At 45.2% G+C, this 16,882-nt stretch overlaps 1 protein-coding gene across 2 annotated transcripts; it reads right to left on the bottom strand.

Moving 5' to 3' along the window:
- Window positions 1–1,854: 1,854 nt before the first annotated feature.
- On the bottom strand, window positions 1,855–12,500 carry LOC103481010 (heparan sulfate glucosamine 3-O-sulfotransferase 6). 2 transcript variants are annotated; one of them, XR_014085100.1, is made up of 3 exons: window positions 11,857–12,500; window positions 3,213–4,574; window positions 1,855–2,276 (listed from the first exon to the last, which is right to left on the bottom strand). XR_014085100.1 is itself a non-coding variant. In XM_008436237.3 (2 exons), the coding sequence occupies exons 1-2, from the start codon at window positions 12,285–12,287 to the stop codon at window positions 3,956–3,958; spliced, it is 1,050 nt and encodes a 349-aa protein (XP_008434459.1). In that variant the 5' UTR covers window positions 12,288–12,500; the 3' UTR covers window positions 1,855–3,955. The 2 variants fall into 2 exon arrangements, 1 of the variants encoding a protein (XP_008434459.1); XM_008436237.3 differs by having other exon boundaries at window positions 1,855–4,574.
- Between the last annotated feature and the right edge of the window lie 4,382 nt (window positions 12,501–16,882).

The raw sequence follows: 16,882 nt of genomic DNA on the forward strand, positions 1-16,882 counted from the left end.
ATCAGTTCACTGCTCAGCGGACAGGAAGAGTTGATCCAGCAGGAGCTTCACAGCCTGGAATCCACACAGTCACAGTTCAAACGGGTTTCTAGAGGACGCACCAACTCTTGGTGTCAGAAACGAGGTTCTGCTGCTGGCAGAGTGAGAACATGTAGCAACAAACACGTAGGCTGCTTGTCCCTGTTAGCTAGCAGAGACGTTAGCTAAGCTAACGCTGCTAGCTCGGCAGTAAGTATCACTGATGTTTATGTTGGTATTACGCAGGCGGACAGAGAACTGAAGAACTTATTGATTAATAGTTGTAATGTACTTATATTATCGATAAGTTCATTAGGAACGAGGCGAGAGCTAGTTCTGAGCTTGTGGCTTGTTTATTGTTGTCATAGCAACTGCTAGGCTACAGCCACACTGCAGGCCTTAATGCTCATGTCCGATTTTTCGTGAAATCTAATTTGTGTGTGTGGTTGTTCACAAACGACCTAAAACGGTTCGGCATGCGCAGTGACGTCACACGCAGAGAGCATGCGCAGTGTTTGTGGAAGTAACATGGATGCCGGAGTGACGTATCCATACATACACGACCGTAACAAGTTTTCGTCATGTGAAAACTATTCAGTTCTATATGATCTTGATTTTATTTCTTCTGAAATCAATTTAAAGCTTAAATTAATGACTGTAAACAGAAATATGACCGTGACAGAAGCACCAGTCTGACACTATAATCTTAAAAAGATTGAGGTCCAGGAGGTCCAGGGCTCAGATCGATCGTTTATCAGGTGAAAATAAAATTTTACAGATAGACGCCGGTGACCCCTGCTTGACCTCAGCGTTAAATCAAAGCAACACGCTGCCGACCAGCACCAGCTATAAACTAAACGGACGCGCATCGATCCCTGCATGCCGCCTGCACATCGCAATATCAGTGGAGCAGGACGGAGCTGCTGCATGCCTGAGTTTGATCAGGTGTGTGTGTGTGTGTGTGTGTGTGTGTGTGTGTGTGTGTGTGTGTGTGTGTGTGTGTGTGTGTGTGTGTGTGTGTGTGTGTGTGTGTGTGTGTGTTTATGGTGGCCTGTTCACAGGTTAACTGAGAGGTCAGAGAGGAATTAAACGCTGACGCATCAGAACTTCCAGTCTTGTGTCAACTTCACACCTGACCAGCGGCTTTCATTTCCCCTCCTGACCAACTAAAATATTTCCTGTTAGTGAGGACAAACTGCAGCGAGGACGAGGAAAGATGGCGGTTATCAGTATTACTGTGTTTAATGATAAATGCTAATAAATGTTAGCTCTGATGCTGCAGGCTAAGCCGTCAGCAGATCCTGTAGCTCACAGGTTCAGTCTGAGGCAGACCCCCTGCAGACTGTTCAGATGTAACCAACCTTTGCAGATAAACTCTAAATATGACGTTTAGGGTTCAATCTTTATGTTTCTCTGCACATTTATTTTGCCTACAACACAAATCTGGTCTGCCGTTGTGGTTTGGGCTGACATGATGCTGGTTCTGAACCTGGTTCTGGTTCTGCTGGAGGTTTCTTCCTGTTTAAGAGAAGCTTTTCCTTCCCACTGTCGCCCCCTGCTGGTCAGGAGGAGTGACGCTGCGTAACGACTCATTTCTGCTGGGTTTCCGTAGAAACGAACATTTCAAACTAATTTGAATAATAACCTGAACTTGATGCATGGATTGATAACTGGGATTAATTTAAATATTTAACATTTGTTGTGAAATGTTGCTATCGTAATAAACTTAATTAAAATTTGTAGAATGTCCACAAAATTGTAAAAACTAGAATCCAGTTGGATCTCTGAACTCTTTAAACCCTTTTTGTCTAATCACTGCCAATAAACTTCACTTAAAAAGGTAAACTGTCCCTTTAATTACCGAGTGAAAAGATGTAATCAGCTGCACATTCAGCTTATGGTGTTCCTTTCCTCCGTTACATTCAGTCTTTGCTGTTTGACTCTCCCATGGTGGATCAGTGAAAAGGCCTGAAGCCCAGAAGCTCTTCCTCGTTTCCCCCAGAAGATCCAGTTTAGGAGCTGCTGGACGGACCAGCCTCCGTTCCAGAGATCCTGTCAGGAGATTAACGCCACGTTTCAGGAACGTTTCAGTAAACATGCCGTCAACAGAAGAGACTAAAGTCGTCGTCATGCTGCTGCTCCGCAGGGCCGAGTCATCTGCCCGGCAGACGTAGGTCGTGTTTTTGGCAGCAGCAGCTTGAACCGGTTTGACGTCGATACAAACAGGAGGAAGTGACAGTTTCTCCGGATAAATGACCCTGAAGCACATCAGGGTAAAAAGATTTAGTCACAATTTCACTTAAATAAGAAAATCAGATACAAAATTCTCAGAAAAAAACACCTCTACAACAGTTTGCTTTCTAATAAATTAGGTTTGACAAAAATACAAAGCTGCATAAATGAGCACCAGGCCAGTCAGACAACAGCTGGGAGTTTTAGTTCAGGTCTGTAAATATGCAGAGCGCTGAAGAGGAATCATTCAGGAGCCTGTTTGAACCAGGACTTCCTGTTTGAACCAGGACTTCCTGTTTGGACCAGGAGAACTTCCTGTTTGAACCAGGACTTCCTGTTTGAACCAGGACTTCCTGTTTGGACCAGGAGAACTTCCTGTTTGGACCAGGACTTCCTGTTTGGACCAGGAGAACTTCCTGTTTGGACCAGGAGAACTTCCTGTTTGGACCAGGAGAACTTCCTGTTTGGACCAGGAGAACTTCCTGTTTGGACCAGAACTTCCTGTTTGGACCAGAACTTCCTGGATGCATTAAGAAATAAACTTTAAAAGTTCTTCCGTTTGAAATGTTAAAATTATTTTTGAGCAGCTGATTCCCAACCTAGGTGCTTTTATTGTGATAGTACCATGACTCAAAGTGCCTCCCTCGGTTTGTATGGTTCTGTTCGGGTCCATTAGCCCTTTGACCCACAGATTGACTGTATGAGTGCTTTTATTTTGACAGAGGGATTTGACTAGGACTTCAGTTTTACTAACGTGGCTCAAGAACTACTAGCTTAAACAAGGTTGTAATGCTTCGTATATTTTATCTTGGTGGGAACCTTTTGCTAGCTCAGCTTTGATTCAAAATCAATTTTTGATTCCAAATAACTGGAACTTCTGATGTTTCCATTTCCATCCAGGAGTTTTTAATTTTTGGAGTTATTTAGTAAATAGTTGCAACTAATGTTGATCTTTCCCTCACCAAGTTGAAAACATTCCTTAAGCAGACACAGCGACCGGTTAGCGGAAACAAAATAACGTTTCTTCATAAGCCCCGCCCACAGCCGTCTGACCAATCACAGCCCGTCTTTGCTCCGACCATTAGCGGAGTCCAAATGTTTTCTTTCATGCAAGACGGGCCGGTTGAATCTCTCTCTTTTGTTTTCATGGTTTTCTCTTTGTTTTGGTGCTTTATGCCATGTTCCAGTACCGTCTCCATAGCGACGCATAGTGTCTCCATAGCGACGCAGAGCGTCTCCATAGCGACGCAGAGCGTCTCCATAGCGACGTCAGAACGTTACAAAATGGAGGCGGACAGACGGCGGATTTATTTCCATTTTTTAAACTGATTCTGAATCGCAGTAAATGAGAATCGATTGTTTTTCATCGCTGCTGTTCTGTTTCTATTGTCAGGGCAAACCCAAACAACCGACCGGTACCGCACCGGACCGGTCCGGTCCGGTTAGGGAAGAGCTGCTGATGTCACACAACACAGCCCTTTGATTGGGCGACAGAAAAACGTCACTGCTTGCGACACTAGTGTTCTGACATCAGGTCGGGTGTTTGGGTCCAACCCCGCCGGCCCAGTGGCGGTGAACCGAACCGAGCTGACCCGTATCGTACCGCTCAGTGGAATCAAGACATAAGAAAAACTTCTGCAAGGACCTAAAAGTCTCTGTGGTTTTCACAACCAGGCCGCACTGACAGGCGGAAGATGTTTGGCGTTCAGCTCCAGCCAAAGTCTTGTCCGGTCATTTGGTAGAACTTGAGGTTAAAGGGTCTGTAGAAGCTTCTGAGCCTGAGCAGAACCTCAGCCGGTATCTCAGGATGCGCTCGGCCCTTTGACTTCCCCAGGCAGCGCGGCCGGCTGCTGCCCTCAGGCTTCTTCAGGCAGGGGAAACCTTTGGTCTGGTTGAAGTAGAAGTGTTTGTCCGTCACCACGCGTTTGAGGCCCAGAAAGTCCTGGACTCGGCCCATCTCCCCCGCCGGGTCCGTCACCAGCCGCTCCCCGCTCACAAACAGGAAGCGCGACAGAGGAAAGAAGCGCAGCCAGTTCTCCAGGTGCTTGGCGTAGATGCCGATGCGCACGGCGCTCCAGGAAGTGTCGATGAGCGCCGCGCTGTCGTTGCGGAAGGCGAGGCTCTGGAACGATGGGAGCCCAGGAGCCTTGGACAGAGTCTGGGTGTAATCAGACACGGCCCGGGTCACTGGGTCCCGCACCACCACGATGAGTTTGGTATGGCGGCTCATGGCGTGGACGCGCCGCGGAGCTTCTCTGGTGATGAAGTAACTTGGAGTCTTTTCCATGGTGATCTGACCCTCCAGAGTCCGAGGCATTAAACTCCTGAATGAAAAACAACATTAGGATATTTAAACCTTCATACGTAAAGAAAAATACTTTTCACTTATTATCAATTCCTTATAATTCATATTTTAAAAGCCTGAGTTTAATTTAGTGAGCTAGGGGGGAAAACAAAGATATTAAAAGAAATCATAACCTCTTTATTCCACCGTCTGGAGTCTGGGTTGATTCTGCTTCGTCATGCTAGCTCCACTTCGCTAACAAAGCTACAGAACAGGAACAGTTAGCCAAGGATGATGCTAATGCAGTTTTACTTCAGCCCTATAAAAACTGAACCACCTCCAAAAGCCACCCAGACAAAGAAACGATCAGAAAGAGCAGCGCTGACGGCTGATGGCTGACGGCTGACATGTTGTCATTTTGGAGCTAGCTAGATTAAAGTGGACCGGATTAAAGCGAATTAAGCAGAGCTGGTGTGAACGCAGCCTTGGCCTGGTTGTTTCTGTTTTCTTGCTGAAGGTTCTGGTTCTGCTGGTAGCTTTAGGGAACTGGATCACTCTTCTCTTTTACCTCCTGCTCTCTGATGAAGAACCAGATGGATGATCTGTAAACCTTCTGAAACACCAGAGCAGAAATGGAAGGAAATTACAGGGAAGGAAAACCTATTTGTCTTGTGTCGTTTACTATATTCCAGAGCAAGCGGACAGCAAAAATAGAATGTAATAACCTCTGTCTTTTTCTACGAAGAGCAAAAAATCCAGCTCCTTTCACCAAGTCGAGACAAGATTTAAATAATGGAGCTAGTTCATGTGTAAGCAGTGAAGAATGCCAGAGCTGCAGCTTTGAAGGAACCCTGGGCTGATTTCCATGCTTCCTCTCCGTCCTCAGCAGGCATGTGGTGGCGGTCGGGTCGGAGGCTTCGTGGTTGGTCTGTCAGTGAAGGTCTTATGAAGCTCTGATCCAACTTTACACACTTGGTTCCAAGTCCAGCATGTCCTCTGGCGTGCGGCGCCGAGCGCACCGCCTCGGCTCGTCACCAGACATGTCTGAGCTGCATTAGCGGCTGGAGCGAAGCTAACCGGAGGAGAACAATCCCAAACACAGAGAGGTTTTGGAAAGTGGTGGTGTTTCTATGGTTGGTTCTCTTTAGGGATCTTTTAAAATGTCAGTTTGGAGCCAAAGTTTGTACCTCAACCTGCCTGCTGGAAGCTGAATGGGGTCTGGTGGATCAGCGGATTATTCCTGGTGACTGACTGAGTCCTACGGAAGAAACAAGCTTCATTCTTATTTATGACCCAAAAGCTGCTTTTAAAAGTAAATTCCAGCTTTGGATAAAAGCTTGTAGAGTTTCATGGTGACAGGTTTTTCTGCAGTGATGCACCTAAAACCTCAGATCTGGCGCTATCTGTGTTTTCTACATTCTTCTGAAGTCTGTCAGTGAACATTAAGTGCTTCCAGTAGAGAAAACAGGGAAAGTTTTGTTCTTTAATGAAAACATTCAGAATTCAGTTGTAATATTTGTGTCTCTCCTTTCCGCTGCAGAAAGGCCGACATTTTGTTTCATTTAAGGAATACAAGAAAAAGTGGAATAAAAATGGAACAATGTGTTAAAGACTGTGTTCAAGTACTTCTTGTGCCTCCTGTGGCTGCAGGGAGACGGTCGAGTGTCTGCAGCAGAAAATCAGTTTTGTTCCCAGCTGTTGTCCCTGCTGCAGGCGCAGAGGGCTTCCATCGGCGCTGTGTGTACATGCTGGGCTGCAGCGGGTCTGTGCAGAACCAGCAGAGACACGGCGGGTGGAGGCAGAGGCCTGATGCTAATGCTAATGCTAATGCTGCGCTATGGAGAGGGAGCAGGGACTTTAATCTCAGCAGTTTAATTCTGTCAATCTATGTCAAAATCCAGGTAAATAACCAAATATTTCAATTTCAGTTGTTAGTATATAGAAATAATCGCATAACTTTTGTTTTCCTTGTCATGAAATTTGTAAACTTGCCCAAACTGAAAGCCTTTCATGTATTTGGTAGGTTTCAGTTTTCAGACTAGATTTTTATGATGCTGCATAAATAATTTCAACAATCTTGATTCTGACAAAAAAAGTCAGAATTTGTCTTTGTCAGTGGCACTAATTCTCTTCCGTACTTCTCTGATGTATCCTGAAGTTTCTTAATCTCTCAACTGGGGAACTGGGATTAGGGCCAGTTTGGGGCCCATTGGGGGCCGGTTTGGGGCCCATTGGGGGCCAGTTTGGGGCCCATTGGGGGCCGGTTTGGGGACCATTGGGGGCCAGTTTGGGGCCCATTGGGGGCCAGTTTGGGGACCATTGGGGGCCAGTTTGGGGACCATTGGGGGCCGGTTTGGGGACCATTGGGGGCCGGTTTGGGGACCATTGGGGGCCAGTTTGGGGGCCGGTTCGGGGCCCATTGGGGGCCAGTTTGGGGACCATTGGGGGCCAGTTTGGGGACCATTGGGGGCCGGTTTGGGGCCCATTGGGGGCCGGTTTGGGGCCAGTTTGGGGCCCATTGGGGCTGGTTTGGGGACCATTGGGGCCGGTTTGGGGACCATTCGGGGCCGGTTTGGGGCCCATTGGGGGCCGGTTTGGGGCCCATTGGGGGCCGGTTTGGGGACCATTGGGGACAGGAAAGGGACTTTTCCTCTGGAAAGTGAAGGAGCTTTCTTTCAGCCTGCTGGCTGGCAGTGTGTAGCTGCAGATCAATAATCCATGTAAAACTGATCACTTCAGCAGGATGTTATTATTACTGATATTGTTGGTAGTAATTTTGGCAGAATGACTGAAGGTCAGAGGTCACGTCACTACAGGGATGTAAATCCTTCGGTTCTCGGTGGTTTGCAGCTCATCTGGCCGTCTGGCAGGTCATGGAGGCTTTCCGCCTGGCAGGCGCTCGGCGGTGAAAAGTGTTTTTACTGAGGAGGTTTGCATCACTGGGGTTGGTCGGTAGGAAAGAGCTGAAGAATGTGTCTAGCTGAGAGGAAAAACAGAGGCGTAACGGTTAATCCTGCATCTCAAGGCCTGAGAGAGAGGAGGTCAGTCAGAGTTTCCTCTCAGGAACCAGAACCAGAACCAAACAACAGGAGAACCTGAGAGTTAACGTCTCAAGGTTTCAACAAAGCCCATCTTCAGCTCGTGGTTCTGAGAGGAAATGGTCAGAGTTGCTGTGAAGAGAAGCTGGGACTCAGCTGGAGGTTATTACATGTTAGCATCACATGCTAACTCTGAGACGTTGGCTTAGATGTAAAAACTTCAATTAGATCAACTTTTCATGTCTTTTTAGGGATTTTTAGTTGTTAAATAACTAATGTTATGAGTTAATGTTAGGACCTAGCTTAGTTCCTTTGTGTGAGCTAAGCTAACCACATGCTAGCTTTATCCTCTTTTTAAAAGAAAATGTAAACATCTGAGTGTAATCAAAGTGTATGGACCTTTTTTAAATTTTTATATAATGTGTCATCATTGCTTGTGTAACTTCCTTTGTTTATGTTGAGCTAGCAAGCTGCTAGCCATAGCCTTATAATGCTGCAGGATGCTAAAGCTTTTGTGTTATCAGACATGGAGAAATGTTGATCATAATTTAATACCTCTAGCTTGATCCTTTGGAGTTACCATTTATTTACTGTCCCTGAAAGTAAATCTCAATAAGTAACCGGCTCATTTTCTGTGCTAGCTTGCAGCAGCTAGCAGCTAGCCTGTTGAGTTCAGACACATTGGAGGTTTTTCTGTAATGGAGGCCATCATAGAGGCAGGAAGTGTCACTCTGTAATCTGCCCATCTCTGCACCAGTCTGTTGGTTCCTCCCTCCCTGCGATCAGGCAGGGCGTGGCCCCCTGTACCCCCCCCCCTCCCCCCCCGTGGCCCCTGGCTGCTCCTAGATAAAACCACACAAGGAGACCAGTGTGGACCAGCAGGAACACAACTTCTGATTTTCCCATCTGATAACTGAAGAAGGAGGGAGCAATTAGTGGCAGCGACACACACACGCGCGACACACACACACACACACACACACACACAGACTCAAACACCCAGGCTGACTGACGTCGTGTCATTCAGGCTGTCAGGGTGTGTAAATGGTTTCATGTTTCTCTTTTCTTCTTCATGACTCGGCCGGTTTATCATTTTCATGTTTCTTTGGGTTTTATCTCCGTGTTGGAACCAGAGCCGGCCCAAGATTATCTGAGGCCCTGGGCAGACTGCAATGTGGGCTCCCACTGCGAGTATATATCTAAGATTTACAGATCAGCTGGTTTCCGTTAACGCTCACATTAATCACTTCACATTAATCAAAAAAATTCATTTATCTGATTTTCTTATTTGGTTTGGCTGGAAGGACAGAAGAGGAGCCAAGTTTAGAGACTCATCACAGTCAGAAACACTTTGCTGGTTTGGAACGATTAGTTCACTTAATGAAAAACTTTCTTTTTGTGTTAAATCAGGTCATTTAGTCTGATATATAAATGTGTTTGATGTGAAACATGCAGATGGACATAAAGGCAGGAGAAATCAGGAAGGGTGTGAATACTTTTCTACCTGAGCTGCATGTGAAGCTCTGGACCTGGAAACGCTCCGAATGGAGCGCCTGCTGTCTGCGCCGCACCTGGAGCCGTGCTAACCAGTTTCCTCTTGAAACCAGACCAGTAAACCAATGAACCAGTAAAACCAGTAAACCAGTAAAACCATTGCAGACTCAGCATCTCCATCTGTCTAAAGAGGAAGAAGAGCTTCCTCTTCCTCATCAGTTATCCTCTAAAATATGACACAGGTCAAAGGTCACAGGTCAAATGTCCATTTTCATTCCATCTCCATCCATCATCAGCTCTGATCTCACACTCATTTACATATTTATCAGTTCCACTTCCTGTTTATGGTTACAGTGTCAGCTCCACTTCCTGTTTATGGTTACAGTGTCAGTTCCACTTCCTGTTTATGGCTACAGTGTCAGTTCCACTTCCTGTTTATGGTTACAGTGTCAGTTCCACTTCCTGTTTATGGCTACAGTGTCAGTTCCACTTCCTGTTTATGGCTACAGTGTCAGTTCCACTTCCTGTTTATGGCTACAGTGTCAGTTCCACTTCCTGTTTATGGTTACAGTGTTACTGTATGTGTCAGAATTTCCACACATTTCAGATTTTAATTTCTAACAGAAAACCTGACCAGGTCGTTTAACTTGATGTTTCTATGTGTTTATTTCATAAAACCTCAACAGAAACAGAGTGAGGTTGTGAATCAGTTCATCGGTTCTTCAGAATCATTCACTCAGATCAACTGTCAACAACCAATAAAAACACCGTCTCTATGGAGACAGAGGGAAAATAAAAACATGTCACCGTCGGCATGAGGAAGCAGCTTATGAATAAACCTGATTTAAATCCTGATGGCAGCAGAGGAAACCAGTTTGGTTTATAAGCTCCAGGTTTAAAACCGACGGGCCCTGAATGCAGCGCAGCTTTTCCTAACGCTCTGCTCTGGTGTTTGATTCAGTTCAGGATTAACCGACGGGCCCTGAATGCAGCGCAGCTTTTCCTCTCTGACTCCCATCGCCCAGTGGGAAACCGCAGCGCCGCCTGCAGGATGCGAAACGCCGCAGGAAACTTTTGCCAGCGCTTCCTCCCAGCATGTTTTAGTTGGTTCCCAGCAGAGGAACCGGGCCGTCAGAACCCGCTCAGAACCTGAAGCCCAGTTCTAAGAAAACTCAGATCCCAGATCTAAACCATTAATTACAGCAATTAAAGATGAAGGACAATTAAATATAAAGTTAACAGCAGCTAATAAGCAGATGAATCAATATTCCTCTAATAGATTCATTATACTTGAAGGATTCCTTATTAAATAAATAACGAGTAAAATAGTCAAGAAAAATTTAACAAATATGAGTTTAATAAAAAAAATCGTTCTGCGGTGACTGTTTAAAATACCTCACAGTTTCTATAAGCAGAGATTCATTGATAGGAGACTGAATCTGATTGGTTCTGATTGGTTCTGATTGATTGGTTCTGATTGATTGGTTCTGATTGGTTCTGATTGATGAAAACTGACTGTTTTCTCTAATATGAGGACATTTTTGATTCTGGTTTTTCTTTATGTCATTAATAAATAAATTGTTTCCTTTAACACAACAAAAGGACATAAACAGCCTGAACATTTAAGAAAATAAAATTTACTTCAAATTTAAACCTTTAGCAATAAAAATAAAAATGCAACGGTGCATCTGTTATTAATATTTATCCTGTATCCTTCATTTAAATAGGACAATAACTCATTTACATTTAAACCTCTTAACCAAAACAGCATCATAAAACTCAACACAACTTAGTTTATTGTGCCAGAAACTAATCATATCAGATTAACTATATTTTTTTTCATACATTTTTCACATTTTTTTCTCAGGTTTGATTTTATTTAACAGATCAAGAAGCTTAAAATTATGAAGAGGAAAGAAATGAAAGCAACTACAAGCAATTAATCAATTAATTGTCTGACAAATTCAAATGATCTTAATTTAAGTTCTGGTGGTTAATATTTGTTTACTATTGTTTCGGTTTTTATTTCCATTTTATTTATGGTTTTTACTTGTTTTATTTATTTGGATATTTAAAATGTCTTCCATGTCCAATGATACATGTTTGTTAAAAACTGTTTTAATTTTTGAGAACTTGCATTATTATTTATTATCAATATGTGAAAATGGTCTTAAAAACAACATTATTATTATGCAATAATTTCTGGGATAAGTTCATTCAGTCATTTGTTAATGAATCTTCAGTTATTGTATCGTTTAGCATTTTTCATTACAAATTTCTTAATAATTTTCATTTATTGTCTTGTTTAAAAAACTGACATAAATGTTATTTGAAGCTGTTTATTCCAGGAGAGCATCAACAAATAATCAATGCATTCAGAAAAATTGATTGTGTTCAGTTTAGTGATATAAATGATATATTTCTAACTTGTGACATCCTGAAGAATCAAACAGAAATGTTTTCCAAGAGCAGGATTTGTGTTTGTGGCGCAGTTTGTGCTTTTCCAGTCACAACCATACAGTTAAGTAAAAAAAAAAAAAAAAAAATTGGTGTATTTAATTATATTTATCGTTATCGCAATAGCACTGAAATATCGCGATGAAATTCTAAGCCCATATCGCCCAGCCTTCCTCTAAACTTTGACTGAAAGCTGCTTTTTTCTGTCAGCTTTAGATTTAATGTTATTATTATGAAACTTTCGGTTCAGGAAGATGTTGTCTTAGTTTTCCTCCTCCGCCATGTTGCGTCTCTCCCGCTGCCTGAACCCACCTTCCCGGCTGCAGGTCTTACCTGTACCAGCCCAGCCCCTTGTCGTAGCAGCGGTCGAAGAAGTGCGGCTCAGCGCCCACGGCTCTGACGTCCGGGTGAACCCGCAGGAACTCCAGCAGCGCCCGGGTTCCGCCCTTCTTCACCCCGATGATGATGGCCTGCGGGAACTTCTTGCTGCCGAAGTTATTGGAGATGGAGATGTTGTCGAGAGGCCGCATGCCGCCGGCGGAGTCCGCCAGCCGGTGCCGGAGCAGCGGCACCGCGGAGCCCAGGAGCCGCTCGCCCGCCGGAGCGCCGCTGCTGAACACCGGCCGGGGCAGCGCGTCGCAGCGGCTGCTGAGGCAGTAGCAGAGGTAAGTGAAGAGGAGGATCATGGTGAGGAAGACGGGCAGCCTGGACTGCGCCTTCAGGTGTCCGAAGTTGAGCGCAGCTCTCCATCTACTGCATCCCATGGAGGACGGAGCGCAGGAAGCATGGCACGCCGAGGGACTTCATGGTTCAGCCGCGAACCGGATCATCTCATCCACAGGCGCGATGAGCGCCAAACCTGCCCACTGCGCGTCACGGCGGAGCGCCACGCATCCATCACTGAGGGACCCTCACGTCCCCAGACTGGAGAGCAGCATGCCGGGATGTTCGGCTGGTCCTCCGCGGGTTCTGGTCCCGGTGCTCCACGGGAAACCCACATCCACGCCCCGTCCGTCCAACACACGCCCCCTCCGGCCCCAGCCCACGCTGCGCCACGGCGCGCGGAAATAACCCCGAAAATAGCGATTATCCGGTCAAAGAGAGGAAAAAGTCTCATGTTAAATGATTATTAGAGCAATTTCAGAGGAATATGGTCGTTACTTTAATGATATTTAATGCGCTTTTAATGCGCTGGACGGGAAGGAGGCCTGGAGAATGATGGAGGAGGAATATTAGTCTGTGATTGTCGACCAGAGTTCATTTCTCCTCATTTCCGCTCAATCCTCCACACTGCAGCTCCAGATCCAGATCCAGATCCAGATCCAGATCCAAATCCAGATCCAGATCCAGATCCAGATCCAGATCCAGATCCAGAGTCAGAGTCAGAGCTTTCAAGCCTCCACGTCCAGAGGAGAGGAGCCGCCTGCACAGCCACACACCCTGCTGGAGCCGAAGATGACACTGATATATCCCCCAAACACACACACACACACACACACACACACACACACACACACACACACACACACACACACACACACACACACAAACAGACTATTTTAACTAGTCATGATGCCTTCAAAGACCGTGGAGCCTCTTAAACTCAAATAAACTTTTCTTCACAAATTGTATAAATAACCTTAGAAAAACCTGATAAAAATATAAAACAGGATGTTTTTCTCCTTCTTTTAATTAATATTGCAGAATTATTGACTTTAAATTTAAGCCCTTTGTTCAATTTGTCAGATTTGGTTCCATCAGGAAAGTTTTCCCTCTTCCATATTTATGGTTTGTCAGCAGACTTGAGCTCAGACGTCCTGCTGAGAGACTTTCTAACCGAAGCTGAACTTTGTCTGCTGCAGCTCAGATTCACCAGCTGAACCGTCTACCTGTCCACTTACATAAATATAAATTATTTAGTAATAACTCAGATGTAACTGGATGGATTTCAGGTTTTTCTGTTCTGATGGAATCTGCAGAATTGATGAAAAATATTTTCTGGTTTCTGTTCAGCTCCAGTTTCTGTCTGACTGTGAAACATTTCTGTGCTTCTGGCTGCAGCAAAACATGCGATTAGTAAAAAAGCTGCAGCAAGTCAAACTCATGTTATCCACCACAGAAAACTGAAGGAATTTACCAGAGATGTCACTGAGAAATAAAGAGCTCTGCTGCGGTTAGCTGCTGCCTAAGTATAGGCATGCAGCCATGCAGCCATGCAGTGCTGCATTAACACATGGGTGTGGCTTGGAGCGCAGCAAGGGAGGAACGCTAAGTGGCAGGCAGGAGACTGCAGCCTCATGGAGGGAACGCAGAGCGAACCGAGTCAAGTTCAGTCCAGCAGCTTCAACCTCTAGACATGAAATAAAACACATTAAGTAACAAAGACGAGGAACAGCTGGACAGCATGTAGCCTCAGGTGGCATCAGGTAGCATCAGGTAGTATCAGGTAGCATCAGGTAGCATCAGGTAGCATCAGGTAGCATCAGGTAGTTAGTATCAGGTAGCATCAGGTAGTATCAGGTAGCATCAGGTAGCATCAGGTAGCATCAGGTAGCATCAGGTGGCATCAGGTAGCATCAGGTAGCATCAGATAGCATCAGATAGTATCAGTTGGTATCAGGTAGCATCAGATAGCATCAGATAGCATCAGGTGGCATCAGGTAGCATCAGGTAGCATCAGGTAGCATCAGGTAGCATCAGATAGCATCAGATAGCATCAGATAGTATCAGGTAGCATCAGGTAGCATCAGATAGCATCAGATAGCATCAGGTAGCATCAGGTAGCATCAGATAGCATCAGATAGTATCAGTTGGTATCAGGTAGCATCAGATAGCATCAGATAGCATCAGGTAGCATCAGGTAGCATCAGGTAGCATCAGGTAGCATCAGGTAGTATCAGATAGCATCAGGTAGCATCAGGTAGCATCAGGTAGCATCAGATAGTATCAGTTGGTATCAGGTAGCATCAGGTAGCATCAGGTAGCATCAGGTAGCATCAGGTAGCATCAGATAGCATCAGATAGTATCAGTTGGTATCAGGTAGCATCAGATAGCATCAGATAGCATCAGGTAGCATCAGGTAGCATCAGGTAGCATCAGGTAGCATCAGGTAGCATCAGATAGCATCAGATAGCATCAGGTAGCATCAGGTAGCATCAGGTAGCATCAGATAGTATCAGTTGGTATCAGGTAGCATCAGGTAGCATCAGGTAGCATCAGGTAGCATCAGGTAGCATCAGATAGTATCAGTTGGTATCAGGTAGCATCAGATAGCATCAGATAGCATCAGGTAGCATCAGGTAGCATCAGGTAGCATCAGGTAGCATCAGGTAGCATCAGATAGTATCAGTTGGTATCAGGTAGCATCAGATAGCATCAGGTAGCATCAGGTAGCATCAGGTAGCATCAGATAGTATCAGTTGGTATCAGGTAGCATCAGATAGCATCAGGTAGCATCAGGTAGCATCAGGTAGCATCAGATAGCATCAGATAGTATCAGTTGGTATCAGGTAGCATCAGATAGCATCAGATAGCATCAGGTAGCATCAGGTAGCATCAGGTAGCATCAGGTAGCATCAGGTGCTGTAATTTACCGGTTGCTATGGTAACCGTTAAATTTCAAAAACAGAAATTTATTCTGTTTTTAACTAAACAGAATAAATTTGAAGGATAAACAAACCAATTTTGACCAATTTAATAAAATCCTGCGAAACCTAAAAAATAAAAAGATTCAAAGAGTTGAAGAAAAATGGATCAGAATGATTTTGAGACGGTTTGAGTTTGGGTCACGATCAGAACCAAATGACATGAACTCTTCATTCCTGAACAGAACTTCAGGTTCTGGTTCTCCTTAATGTCCTGGTCCATAGAGACCTGAGATGAGGGATCCAGAACCAACCCAGGTTCTGTTTGGTTCTGGTCAGGCATAAATATGCTGCTGTAATGTTAATATTAAAACAGCAGAGACATAATCTTTAACTCGTGGCATCGTGGTTCTGTTGATTTAGTGGTCGACTCCCCCTGCTGGTCTGGAGGACTCGGTTTCATTCAGACACTGAAACATTTTTCTTTTGCAGAATTTTTTCAGTTCCATTTATTTCTGTGTGTTTTGAAGTTTTCCTCCTTCATGTTTAACACAGAATATTTCTTCATTTTTCATTCAATAATAATAAATAATCAGATATGGGCAGAGAACTGATACTGATGATGTTTGAACATTTAGTTCATTCAGTGGTGAATCAAACTCAGGGCTTCACAGAGCCCAAAGGCCGCGGCTGCAGTAGAACCGGGCTTCATACCAGCTGGGCGTCTTTGTTTGAGGAGAAACTTTCCTTTGGATCTGCAGAAGCCAACAGTTTGCTCAGACGTCCTCGAGCTGTGGGACGCTGCGGGACGCTGCAGGACGCTGCAGGACGCTGCAGGACGCTGCAGGACGCTGCAGGACGCTGTGGGACGCTGCAGGACGCTGCAGGACGCTGCGGGACGCTGTGGGACGCTGCAGGACGCTGCAGGACGCTGCAGGACGCTGTGGGACGCTGCAGGACGCTGCAGGACGCTGCAGGACGCTGTGGGACGCTGCAGGACGCTGCGGGACGCTGCAGGACGCTGCAGGAGCATCACCTGAACTCACTCCGTCTCTGAGTAGAGCTTCCCTCAGTAGCAGGCGTTTCAGGCTGGACTTTTCTCCTCTGTGTGTTTTGGCTCAGACATCATCTGTAACGCTCTAATAGCTGTGATGTCACCCACCTGGGTTTCGGCTCTGGAGACTCGAAGAAAGATGGAATAATTTTCATCAATCATCTTTAATCTGATCTGGATCTCAGGAGCTGAAATGATTTCTTTTCCAAAATAATTGTTTGTTTTAAGATAATTGCAGAATGAAGTTTTTTCCAGAGTTTTTCTAAGATAATATTTAGAAAGTCTAATCCATGTTGGTTTCAGACTTGAAGGAAATGTGCTGTTTGGTTTAATTTGTGCTTCCTGTGGTTTGATTCACCTGTAAGCAGGGAGGAAATGGAACACGCCGTAACGACGTGGCGGCCCTGAAAGCCTCATGTTCTGCAGAACGCCGCAGGCCGAACCCCGGGGGTGAAACATCTCAGGGCCGTCGGGTTAATGGAGTGTTTGTGCAACGCTGTCATGTTCTGTCTGCAGCCTACCAAGAGGCTGACCTTTGACCTGCGATTCATCCAGGAGAAAAGATGTCCCCCGATGGCGGCGCGGCTTCTTTTCAGACGCCTCTTTCATTTTCTCCACAGAAAGTCAGGAGGGAAACCCAAATGTTACCTAATGGATGAGAGTCATAATAACCGTGATCAGGTGACCCAGTTCAGCCGATGTTCTCCTCTGGAAGCTTTT

The sequence above is a fragment of the Poecilia reticulata genome, chromosome 19 (assembly GCF_904066995.2).
Source record: "Poecilia reticulata chromosome 19, P_reticulata-male-v2, whole genome shotgun sequence".
In the NCBI taxonomy this organism is placed as follows: Eukaryota; Metazoa; Chordata; class Actinopteri; order Cyprinodontiformes; family Poeciliidae; genus Poecilia; species Poecilia reticulata.

Coding starts and splice junctions, on each gene's coding strand:
- LOC103481010 (XM_008436237.3), bottom strand. CDS start 12,287: ATGGGATGCAGTAGATGGAGAGCTGCGCTCAACTTCGGACACCTGAAG. Junction 4,575..11,856: donor AAGGGGCTGGGCTGGTACAG/GTAAGACCTGCA, acceptor TTTTTCATTCAG/GAGTTTAATGCCTCGGACTC.